The sequence below is a fragment of the Pseudophryne corroboree genome, chromosome 7 (genome assembly GCF_028390025.1).
Source record: "Pseudophryne corroboree isolate aPseCor3 chromosome 7, aPseCor3.hap2, whole genome shotgun sequence".
Taxonomy (NCBI): domain Eukaryota; kingdom Metazoa; phylum Chordata; class Amphibia; order Anura; family Myobatrachidae; genus Pseudophryne; species Pseudophryne corroboree.
The window spans coordinates 177,647,069-177,659,963 of NC_086450.1; the positions used below are offsets into that span (position 1 = coordinate 177,647,069).

Genomic DNA, 12,895 nt, shown 5'->3' on the forward strand with positions numbered 1-12,895 from the left:
CACGTACAGGTTGTGAATGTGGACGCAGTTGCGAATAAGTTTGCAGTTGCGAATAAGTTTGCAATGGCTCCGGTAGGCGTCTCTTTTCATTTCAGGGTGGCAGCTTCACTTGCTAACATTAGCAGTTCCGTAGCCTAGAAAATCACACTTGCTAAAGCATGTGCGTACGAACATGAATTAGGCCCATTGTATACAATGTTGTCATGCTGACAGCATCTCAATAGGGAGATAGATAGGTGGATATGAGGTAGGCAAAGTTACATTATTTTGATCGCCGTTAGATGAATTAAATTTCTGTGAACAACCTGAAAAATCATAATTAAGCAGTTTATTATTGTATGCATCTGAATCTCAAGCATAGCCATTCATGTGTGTATAAAAATACTTCAGTGATAAAATCATTCAGGAGCTCAATAAGTTGATGCCACACACTGTAATACTGTCCCAATGTTCAGCCAATTGGTCCAATATTGTTCTGTGTTTGGCCCCAGAAAGCAGGATGCCTGGTGAGTCAAAAACATATATTGGACATATCAGCATTCAGCCTTTAGTAGATTGCTAAGATACTAAAATCACACAGCACCTGCTGTTTCTGCTAGATTTAAGGCACGGTAAAGTTTGATAAATAAGTCCTTTCATTGCATAATTGGATCGATAGTGTTTGTATCTAAATATTATATAGACCAGTATTAGTGGACGAATAAACTACACTCTCTAAAATATTTTGAGTAGTCTCCATTGTACATATGTACCATGTTCAGGTTAATGTTGTTTTTAAACAATTGTCAGAAACCCCTTGAACAAGAAGTATTATAGATTCTGTTCAAAATATTAAATTAGAAGAATTAACAAAATATCTAAAACAAATACTGAATTTCTGCAAGTCTGCCTTTATAAATGTTGATAATGTTAATCCAAGCTAAATCAGAAATAGGTGGTCTCTGCTTCAGTTACTCATACTGTAATGGCATTTTCCAGAACCAAAGCGCAGTAGACTTAGCTGCAGGCGCAGTCTTGGGTCAGCAGGTTCGGGACAGTCTCATATCGGAAGGAGAATCCACCGTCTGTGGTGGTGGTGACCCTCAAAGGCTTCATGGTGCTGGGTTGTGCAGCACAACAGTGCCCCCAGTGGAGTGCAGTGCTTAGGCCATGGCTTGGGGAACAAGTGCCATGGCAGTAATGGAACTGAAAAGTTCCAGGATGAACAATCCACTGGTTCCAACCCAGCTCTTCAAAGCTTATGTTTAGAGAACCGCGATGACATTCTGCACTATCTGCACCTAATGATGGAGGGCGCTGTAACAGCTCCAGAGCAGATGGAGACCATGGAATGCCAGATCGCCTGCCACGCTGGCTAGGGCGAGTGCTATACATGAGGAAGGGGGTATTTTCAGGTTGGTCAGAACAAGGGCAGGTGGGACAATGGACCAGTAACACAAAAAGACTCCTTGTCACATAATTCAGAAAAGCAGGAGCCAGGTGAAAGACAGACCAATCATCCATCTTCTGTACCTTGGAGGTGGCCACAGTGACCGGCTTCTGCTCTGACAGTACTTGGATGTCCATCAGAGTCTGTAGAGATCCCTCTTTATTGGTACTATTAACAGGTGAGACAGAGCCATCACTTTCCTTATCATCAATTGTGGAGGATACATTGGGTGATAGTTGTTGCTCATCGGACAGAGATTGGTCAGACAGTGCTTTGCTAGACACACTCAGACCCTCAATGGGCATCGTTTGGGGCCACGTGGAGTTGTCCACTGGAGACTCTCCAGTGAAAAACCAGAACTGTACTGATGAGACTCTACGGCTCAGGATGTGAGAAGATGGACGGAAAATGTAGGTAAAGCTGTTGTCAGCTTCATTCCTAGAAGCATCAAGGGTTGGAGTCTCACACAGGACATCTGCAAGAAAACGATACATTCAGTTTATTTAGACAGTATTGTATACTATACATCAAAGAAAACAGTCAGAAGTTCTGTACCCTATCTACTACATCATCTATTGTGCACATTCTTAAGAGGCATCCTATTGTTCCAGGATTACAATATGTTTAATGAGGATGGTAATATTAATATGAAGCACCAAACTACTACATTGTAAACAATTATTACTAAGTATAAAGTTTTGTGTGGTTATACATAGTGATGTGCACCGGGTTTTGGTTTTGGATTCGGTTCCGCAGCCGTGTTTTGGATTCGGACGCGTTTTGGCAAAACCTCCCTGAAAATTTTTTGTCGGATTCGGGTGTGTTTTGGATTCGGGTGTTTTTTTACTAAAAACCCTCAAAAACAGCTTAACTCATAGAATTTGGGGGTCATTTTGATCCCATAGTATTATTAACCTCAATAACCATAATTTCCACTCATTTCCAGTCTATTCTGAACACCTCACACCTCACAATATTATTTTTAGTCCTAAAATTTGCACCGAGGTCGCTGGATGACTAAGCTAAGCGACCCAAGTGGCCGACACAAACACCTGGCCCATCTAGGAGTGGCACTGCAGTGTCAGACAGGATGGCCGATTTAAAAAATAGTCCCCAAACAGCACATGATGCAAAGAAAAAAAAGAGGTGCACCAAGGTCGCTGGATGGCAAAGCTAAGTGACCCAAGTGGCCGACACAAACACCTGGCCCATCTAGGAGTGGCACTGCAGTGTCAGACAGGATGGCACTTCAAAAAATAGTCCCCAAACAGCACATGATGCAAAGATAAATGAAAGAAAAAAATAGGTGCAAGATGGAATTGTCCTTGGTCCCTCCCACCCACCCTTATGTTGTATAAACAGGACATGCACAGTTTAACAAATCCATCATTTCAGCGACAGGGTCTGCCACACGACTGTGACTGAAATGACTGGTTGGTTTGAGCCCCCACCAAAAAAGAAGCAATCAATCTCTCCTTGCACAAACTGGCTCTACAGAGGCAAGATGTCCACCTCCTCCTCATCCTCCGATTCCTCACCCCTTTCACTGTATACATCCCCCTCCTCACAGATTATTAATTCGTCCCCACTGGAATCCACTATCTCAGGTCCCTGTGTACTTTCTGGAGGCAATTGCTGGTGAATGTCTCCACGGAGGAATTGATTATAATTCATTTTGATGAACATCATCTTCTCCACATTTTCTGGAAGTAACCTTGTACGCCGATTGCTGACAAGTTGAGCGGCTGCACTAAACACTCTTTCGGAGTACACACTGGAGGGGGGTGCAACTTAGGTAAAATAAAGCCAGTTTCTGCAAGGGCCTCCAAATTGCCTCTTTTTCCTGCCAGTATACGTACGGACTGTCTGAAGTGCCTACTTGGATGCGGTCACTCATAGTCCTCCACTATTCTTTCAATAGTGACAGAATCATATGCAGTGACAGTAGACGACATGTCAGTAATCGTTGGCAGTTCCTTCAGTCCGGACCAGATGTCAGCACTTGCTCCAGACTGCCCTGCATCACCGCCAGCGGGTGGGCTCGGAATTCTTAGCCTTTTCCTCGCAGCCCCAGTTGTGGGAGAATGTGAAGGAGGAGCTGTTGACGGGTCACGTTCCGCTTGACTTGACAAGTGTCTCACCAGCAGGTCTTTGAACCTCTGCAGACTTGTGTCTGCCGGAAAGAGAGATAAAACGTAGGTTTTAAATCTAGGATCGAGCACGGTGGCCAAAATGTAGTGCTCTGATTTCAACAGATTGACCACCCGTGAATCCTGGTTAAGCGAATTAAGGGCTCCATCCACAAGTCCCACATGCCTAGCGGAATCGCTCTGTTTTAGCTCCTCCTTCAATGTCTCCAGCTTCTTCTGCAAAAGCCTGATGAGGGGAATGACCTGACTCAGGCTGGCAGTCTGAACGGACTTCACGTGTGGCAAGTTCAAAGGGTTGCAGAACCTTGCACAACGTTGAAATCATTCTCCACTGCGCTTGAGTCAGGTGCATTCCCCTTCCTTTGCCTATATCGTAGGTAGCTGTATAGGCTTGAATGGCCTTTTGCTGCTCCTCCATCCTCTGAAGCATATAGAGGGTTGAATTCCACCTCGTTACCACCTCTTGCTTCAGATGATGGCGGGGCAGGTTCAGGAGTGTTTGCTGGTGCTCCAGTCTTCGGCACGCGGTGGCTGAATGCCGAATGTGGCCCGCAATTCTTCGGGCCACCGACAGCATCTCTTGCACGCCCCTGTCGTTTTTTAAATAATTCTGCACCACCAAATTCAATGTATGTGCAAAACATGGGACGTGCTGGAATTTGCCCACATGTAATGCACGCACAATATTGGTGGCATTGTCCGATGTCACAAATCCCCAGGAGAGTCCAATTGGGGTAAGCCATTCTGCGATGATGTTCCTCAGTTTCCGTAAGAGGTTGTCAGCTGTGTGCCTCTTCTGGAAAGCGGTGATACAAAGCGTAGCCTGCCTAGGAACGAGTTGGCGTTTGTGAGATGCTGCTACTGTTGCTGCCGCTGCTGTTCTTGCTGCGGGAGGCAATACATCTACCCAGTGGGCTGTCACAGTCATATAGTCCTGAGTCTGCCCTGCTCCACTTGTCCACATGTCCGTGGTTAAGTGGACATTGGGTACAAATGCATTTTTTAGGACACTGGTGACTCTTTTTCTGAGGTCTGTGTACATTCTCGGTATCGCCTGCCTAGAGAAGTGGAACCTAGATGGTATTTGGTACCGGGGACACACTAACTCAATAAATTCTCTAATTCCCTGTGAATTAACGGTGGATACTGGACACACGTTTAACACCACCCAGGCTGCCAAGGCCTGAGTTATCTGCTTTGCAGCAGGATGACTGCTGTGATATTTCATCTTCCTCGCAAAGGACTGTTGGACAGTCAATTGCTTACTGGAAGTAGTACAAGTGGTCTTCCGACTTCCCCTCTGGGATGACGATCGACTCCCAGCAGCAACAACAGCAGCAGTAGGCGTTACACTCAAGGATGCATCGGGGGAATCCCAGGCAGGAGAGGACTCGTCAGACTTGACAGTGACATGGCCTGCAGGACTATTGGCTTTCCTGTCTAAGGAGGAAATTGACACTGAGGGAGTTGGTGGTGTGGTTTGCAGGAACTTGGTTACAAGAGGAAGGGATTTAGTTGTCAGTGAACTGCTTCCGCTGTCACCCAAAGTTTTTGAACTTGTCAATGATTTCTGATGAATGCGCTCCAGGTGACGTATAAGGGAGGATGTTCCTAGGTGGTTAACGTCCTTACCCCTACTTATTTCAGCTTGACAAAGACAACACACGGCTTGACAAATGTTGTCCGCATTTCTGTTAAAATACTTCCACACCGACGAGGTGATTTTTTTTGTAATTTGACCAGGCATGTCAATGGCCATATTTGTCCCACAGACAACAGGTGTCTCCCCGGGTGCCTGATTTAAACAAACCACCTCACCATCAGAATCCTCCTTGTCAATTTCCTCCCCAGCGCTAGCAACACCCATATCCTCATCATGGTGTACTTCAACAGTGACATCTTCAATTTGACTATCAGGAACTGGACTGCGGGTGCTCCTTCCAGCACTTGCAGGGGGCGTGCAAATGGTGGAAGGCGCCACCTCTTCCCGTCCAGTGTTGGGAAGGTCAGGCATCGCAACCGACACAATTGGACTCTCCTTGGGGATTTGTGATTTAGAAGAACGCACAGTTCTTTGCTGTGCTTTTGCCAGCTTAAGTCTTTTCATTTTTCTAGCGAGAGGATGAGTGCTTCCATCCTCATGTGAATCTGAACCACTAGCCATGAACATAGGCCAGGGCCTCAGCCGTTCCTTGCCACTCTGTGTCGTAAATGGCATATTGGCAAGTTTACGCTTCTTATCAGACGCTTTTAATTTTGTTTTTGGGATTTTACATGCTCTCTACTATGACATTGGGCATCGGCCTTGGCAGACGACGTTGATGGCCATGACTAGTGGCAGCAGCTTCAGCACGAGGTGGAAGTGGATCTTGATCTTTCCCTATTTTACCCTCCACATTTTTGTTCTTCATTTTTTAATGTGTGGAATTATATGCCAGTAATATATCAATAGCAATGGCCTACTGTATCGTACTGCTATATATTATATACTGGTGGTCAGCAAAATTCTGCACTGTCCTCCTACTATATATACTGCGCACAACTAAAATGCACCACAGGTATGGATGGATAGTATACTTGACGACACAGAGGTAGGTAGAGCAGTGGCCTACTGTACCGTACTGCTATATATTATATACTGGTGGTCAGCAAAATTCTGCACTGTCCTCCTACTATATATACTGCGCACAACTAAAATGCACCACAGGTATGGATGGATAGTATACTTGACGACACAGAGGTAGGTAGAGCAGTGGCCTACTGTACCGTACTGCTATATATTATATACTGGTGGTCAGCAAAATTCTGCACTGTCCTCCTACTATATATACTGCGCACAACTAAAATGCACCACAGGTATGGATGTATAGTATACTTGACGACACAGAGGTAGGTAGAACTGTGGACTACTGTACCGTACTGCTATATAATACTGGTGGTCACTGGTCAACAAAATTCTGCACTATCCTCCTACTATATACTACAATGCAGCACAGATATGGAGCGTTTTTCAGGCAGAGAACGTAGATATTTTCAGCACACTGAACACAGATATTTGCAGCACACTGAACACAGAAACTGAGAGAACGCTGCACGTCCTCTCCCTATCATCTCCAATGCACGAGTGAAAATGGCGGCGACGCACGGCTCCTTATATAGAATACGAATCTCGCGAGAATCCGACAGCGGGATGATGACATTCGGGCGTGCTCGGGTTAACCGAGCAAGGCGGAAGGATCCGAGTCTGCCTCGGAACCGTGTAAAATGGGTGAAGTTCGGGGGGTTCGGATTCTGAGGAACCGAACCCGCTCATCACTAGTTATACATTTATTGTACATACAGAAAAGAAAGCTAATAAGAATGTGTATAGTTCAAGCATTAAATACACAAGCTTAAGTGACACCTACAGGCAGTCTATAAAAAGCACATACTGTACAGAATAAGCGACACCTAGTGGCTGCCTAGTAAATAACAGAGTACACAGCATTTTGAAACACTAAAGGATCAATTTTGTATTAGTGTATATAGCAGTGACTACGTGAGCTACACTCTCTTATCCCAACATATTGCAACTTTAAGAAATTATTTTTGTGCCAATTTATCAATAATCTTTTGCCAGGACTGCAGCTGATATTTGAGGCTGTCTCCGCTAAGTAGTCTGCAGTGAAGTGATAGTGATTGTAATCACTTTGTTGCTGGCTGTACATCTGTGCATACGCAGAATTGCACAGCGGGCCACTATGATGTAGGGAAAGCCATTAACCATTAGGCTCAAAACTATTGTTCAAAACAAGAGGATAATGTTAACTTGCGCCTAAAAAACTGCACTCGGGTCACCACTCCTAAGGAGCACCACTCCTCAAACAATGCACAACCAGAAAAAGTGGAACGGCTCCCAAGCGCTGCTTTATATGTATACACGGGTAACTTCTCTTAGAACTCCACTGACAAATCCTCAAAAGAAAGAAAGGGACATATTCATGCAATGTAAATGTCCATATATGTATTATTCATTCGTATAGATGATCCTCAACTGACCTCTGGGCAATGCCCTATGTTCACATCAAGGTTTCTTTATATTTCCAAATTTCATAAAATCACTTCTTAACTTATTGGTATATGGCTCACCTTCGGTAAGTACCCTATGTGCATCAAAAGGTTTCTTTCTAGGTGACACCTTGATGAAGGAACAGTGTTTCCGAAATGCGTCGGTGGAATTGCGACACTCTTCATAGGTTCACTACGTCACTTACCGTGAGGAATTGGTAAAGACCTTTTTTGGTACATCTGCTTAACCCACACATGATTTCCCCTTTTTCCTTTCCCTCGTTTTTCCATCTGAGGGGTGTGCGGTGATATAGATCTTGCAGTTTGGGAATTCTGTGTATTTTTTGTGACCTATGATACAGTGGATTGTATATATTTTTATGAATAAATCGGTTTATACCTGACATTGCATGGACTTTCGGTTTTGATATACTCCATATATCATGATGGTATAAGAGCCAGACATCGCTCAGCCTGATCCAGACGAATGGGGTACTAGAAAGAAACCTTTTGATGCACATAGGGTACTTACCGAAGGTGAGCCATATACCAATAAGTTAAGAAGTGATTTTATGAAATTTGGAAATATAAAGAAACCTTGATGTGAACATAGGGCATTGCCCAGAGGTCAGTTGAGGATCATCTATACGAATGAATAATACATATATGGACATTTACATTGCATGCATATGTCCCTTTCTTTCTTTTGAGGATTTGTCAGTGGAGTTCTAAGAGAAGTTACCCGTGTATACATATAAAGCAGCGATTGGGAGCCGTTCCACTTTTTCTGGTTGTTCAAAACTATTGTTGGTCTATGGTCGATGTTGAAAACTTTTACCATCGATGGAGGAGAACAAGATAGGTTCCCACCATCGATGGTAGCTGTGAGTATTATTATTATTATTATTTTCCATTTACAGGGTACTAGGCTGTCAGCCAGCAGTCCTGTGTTGTCCCCAGCTTTCACACACACTGGGGTGAATTCAATTACCCATGAAGGGAGCTAGTTGCTGTTGCAGCGGCGTGTAAAGACCAGCAATGGAACAGCAATTTGTCCCCCTCTTTGCCCAATCTCACCCCAGATTTGCAGATGTTTTGGACGCAGCCCTATGGGGCAATACTGTAAGTGCAGCATACAGGTGTATTTACTCGCACCTGTGATTAACTCGTGGGTAATTGGATTGAGCCTAGTGCTTTGTGCTGGGAATAAGATGGCCCGTCTCTCTGACAGGCACAGCTGTCAGTCACAGCCCAGCTCTTACACAGAAGCTGCAGTGCCAGCCAACACGCATGCTGACTCTCTTCTGCGCATGCTTCAAAACACAGATGGTAAAAGTATCGATGCTACCACACAGAATAGTGTCCTACTATTGATGGTCAGTGTCACCATCACAAACCTCCCAAGCTGACCATATTATCCCGTTAACCTGGGACACTCATGAATTACACAGGTTCTGTGGCTGGCTGATTACAAGCCTGCATTTCACCTGGTTTTAAGCAGCCACAGAACCTGTGTATTTCATGAGTTTCCCAGGTTAAAGGGATAATATGGTCAGCCTACAGGCTCTGCTCCTGGACTTCCCTCTTAATATATCATACCTCCCAACATGACCCTCTCCAGGAGGGACAGAATGCTCTGCTTCTGGACTTCCCTCTTAATTTATGATTGCCATCACCTGTGCTGAAACACCTTTCTTATCCATTAACCTGTTCAACACAGGTGATGGCAATCATAAATTAAGAGAATAGTCCAGAAGCAGAGCATTTTGTCCCTCCTGGAGAGGGTCATGTTGGGAGGTATGCCATCATCATATGATGCTATGAGACTGTGATGCTACACCCCATGTTCCTCCTCCTTGCTGGGTTCTGTAGTTTGCTAGCATAAAAAAAAAACACGACACTTTTTGTGTGGGTGGGGTTATGTTACATTTCAATTACACTCTTTTCTGCCCATCTGATTTAACTGGCATTTAATGGCACAAATTTAAATTTACTAAAAAAATAATCAAGCGCTTAGAAAACGTTAACTGTTGTTGAACTAGAAACCCCAGCATGCATAACATACCATAAATTCATGTTTTTCCTGCTTGATTTTGCACAGTAATTGGTATCTTGCCAAAAATTACATATTTAATACTGACTCTTGGTCTAGTCCCCTCTCACTGTTTCTGAGTTGTCCCATCAGCGTCCTTGACTTTAATCTGTTTTTGTACTATTTATTATGAGACTAGGATGATTGCTACAGTATTTAAAAGTAAAAGGTTAACATTAACCTAAGCTTTTCCTACAGTTTATCTAGCTAGCCTGCATTCATTGACAATCCTTAACCCATACTTGCCTACCTGACCCTCTCCATGAGGGAGAAAATGCTCTGTTCCTGGACTTTCCTGGTAATGTATGATTGCCATCACCTGTGGTGAGCTAGTTAATTGATAAGAAAGGTGTTTCACCACAGGTGATGGCAATCATACATTACCAGGAAAGTCCAGAAACAGAGCATTTTCTCCCTCATGGAGAGGATCAGGTATGCAAGTATGCCTTAACCTGCAGTAGCTGCAACCACCTTCTTGGGTAAGTCATTTTCCTTTGCACCTATTACTTCCTGAAATCCCTCCCGCTGGTAGGAAGTTAAAAAAGCAACAAAAAATGGTTTCCCGTATGTAACTGAATATTTGTCTGTTAAAGTACAACAAAATTGTATGTATGATTTGTATTGTAATTTGTCTATCCTTTCTCTGTTAAGCTTGTGTACATTGCATTTAAACATCAGCAATTAAATAATTATCTCCAGGTGACTGCAATAGGTAAATAAGTAGTTAATTCAGGAGTCAGTTCTTGGTTGAAGGAGTCATGTTGGAGGCCATTCATTTAAAATGCCTACCAACCTGACTGCATTACACAGTGGAATAATAATCTGTTTCTGTTTTTTCCATTTATTTTGCAATGCCAGTAGCCTGGGCTGCACTCCAAATAGTTCACACGAATATCTGCTAATTGCATCATATGAATTTCATATAGATTTCCAAGTTTTATGGCTGAATCTGAAATGTTATAAAGAAAAAAGTGTTTTGTTTTTTTTGTTCATAACTGCAACTAATTGAGGCTGAACTAAATTTTGTCTTGTGAAACCTATTTTTCATTTACTAACCTGATGAAGGAAATAGAATGACCTCTGAAGTGTCCTCCAGACCTGGTCCATTGTGGCTGTGTCTCTTACGCAGACTCCTCTGCTCGGACTTGATGTATCCCATTGGGTATGGAGATGGTGTCGATGATGGAGCAGTGGACGGAGGAGGTCCGAGTGCCTCCACAATTCGTGCCTTCACCTTATCCAGAATGATCTGACGATCTCCCTCTGGCATCTCACAGCTATGCCCCATTTTGTGGCAACTCATTGCCAAGAACATGAGAAGAACCAGACTTGTTGAGGACATTCTCAGGTAAGACGTACAAAGCAAATGTGTATAACCCATTGTTATGAGGGGCCTGTAGCTTGCACAATCCTTGCTCTTCATGTTGCCCCTGTGACTCTGACCTCCTCTTCTGTCTCTAGAGGTCTTCTTTCTCCCATCCCATATCTATTTCTCAACCTAGAAATGTGCAGTATGTCTCTATTCCCAGTTCTGCCAGGACAAAGGGTGTATTGCTTTCTGTATGTCTCTCAGACCTTCGTAGATATCCTCTGTATCTTGTTCTGGTTGTCTCACTTTCTTTGTGAAGTCTCTGTTCCCTGTGGATGTTGCAGACTGTTCTGTCCTTCTGCTGATTCTCTTATGCACTATCAAAGCTGGCAGGGACTTGGCACTGGACACACACAGAATATTATCTGCAACAGACGCCTGGAATGTATTGTTTGCCCCAAGGATAAAGCAGGGATCAGACCAAGCTAGCCAGAAGTTTCACATGGGAACAGTTTCCCCCCTTTTCAGACAAGGCCTTGAGATGGGGAACAGACTCACAATAGACTTTGCCCTGTGTCCTTCCACATGTGAAGATAATCAGCGTATATGTTCTTACAACATGTGTTTCATGGATGATCAAACTCAGAGGCTGGTCTTGAGCAACGTGTAACTATAACCAGCTAGCCAGTATCATGTGAAACCTTCCTCCTAGTCCAAAATGTTCTGCTCCCATACTTCCCTCGTAATTTATGATTGCCATCACCTGTGTTGAAACATATTTCTCCTCAATCAACCAGTTCAATACAGGCGACGGCAATCATAAATTAAGAGCGAAGTCCAGGAGCAGAGCATTTTGTACCAGGTGGAAGGGGTCATGTTGGTGGGTCTGATCCAGGGCCGTAACTACGTGTGTGCCTGGCACATAACGCAGGGCAGTACGGATGGTGTAATGGTTAGCATTACTGCCTCACAGCAATGAGGTCATGGGTTCGATTCCCACCATGGTCCTAAGTGTGTGGAGTTTGTACATTCTCCCCGTACTTGCGTGGGTTTCCTCCGGGTACTCCGGTTTCCTCCCACATTCCAAAAATATACTTGTAGGTTAATTGGCTTCTAACAAATTAACCCTAGCGTGAATGTGTGTGTACATGTGGTAGGGAATATAGATTGTAAGCTCCAATGCGGCAGGGACTGATGTGAATGGCCAAATATTCTCTGTAAAGCGCTGCGGAATATGTGTGCGCTATATAAATAACTGGTAATAATAGTGCAGTTGCCCTGAGGGCGCAACTGCCCGCATTTCCTAAAGTCAGCGGCATTGTAATGAGTCAAATTGACTCATTACAAGCTGCCTGTGGCAGGTGAGAAGGAGGAGGAGCAGCTCCGTGGCAGGTGAGAAGGAGGAGGAGGGAGGGGGAGGCGGGTGCCACATCAGTGCACTGTAATTGGTGGCGGCACCGCTGCAGCTGTCCTCCTCATTCTACATAGGCTGGCTGCTGCTGCTGTGAATACTGGGATGCGCTTCGCATCCATTCGCACAGCCGATCGCAAGAAGATTGACAGGAAGAAGGCGTTTATGGGTGTCAACTGACCGTTTTGCAGGGAGTGGTTGGAAAAATGCAGGCGTGTCCAAGCGTTTGCAGGGCGGGTGTCTGACATCAATTCTGGGACCGGACAGGTTGAAGTGATCACAGCGGCTGAGTAAGTTCAGACCTACTCAGAAACTGCACAAAACTTTTTTGTACCACTCTGCTGCACAAACATTCGCACACTTGCAAAGCAAAAATACACTCTCCCATAGGCGGCGACTATCTGATCGCAGCACTGCAAAAAAAACAGCTAGCGATCAACTCAGAATGACCCCCATA

The 12,895-nt window shown here is 44.3% G+C and overlaps 1 protein-coding gene across 1 annotated transcript; it reads right to left on the minus strand.

Annotated features, from left to right (window-relative positions):
- Positions 1-308: 308 nt before the first annotated feature.
- INHA (inhibin subunit alpha) lies at positions 309-11,733 on the minus strand. Its single transcript, XM_063933801.1, has 2 exons — positions 10,775-11,733; positions 309-1,904 (listed from the first exon to the last, which is right to left on the minus strand). Exons 1-2 carry the CDS (start codon positions 11,139-11,141, stop codon positions 997-999), a joined length of 1,275 nt encoding a protein of 424 aa, XP_063789871.1. The 5' UTR covers positions 11,142-11,733; the 3' UTR covers positions 309-996.
- Between the last annotated feature and the right edge of the window lie 1,162 nt (positions 11,734-12,895).

What these genes read in the sequence shown, in the direction of transcription:
- INHA (XM_063933801.1), bottom strand. Translation starts at nt 11,141, where the DNA reads ATGAAGAGCAAGGATTGTGCAAGCTACAGGCCCCTCATAACAATGGGT. An exon ending in CATTCTATTTCCTTCATCAG is followed by an intron (nt 1,905 to 10,774) that starts GTTAGTAAATGA and finishes GTTTTCTTGCAG; the next exon opens with ATGTCCTGTGTGAGACTCCA.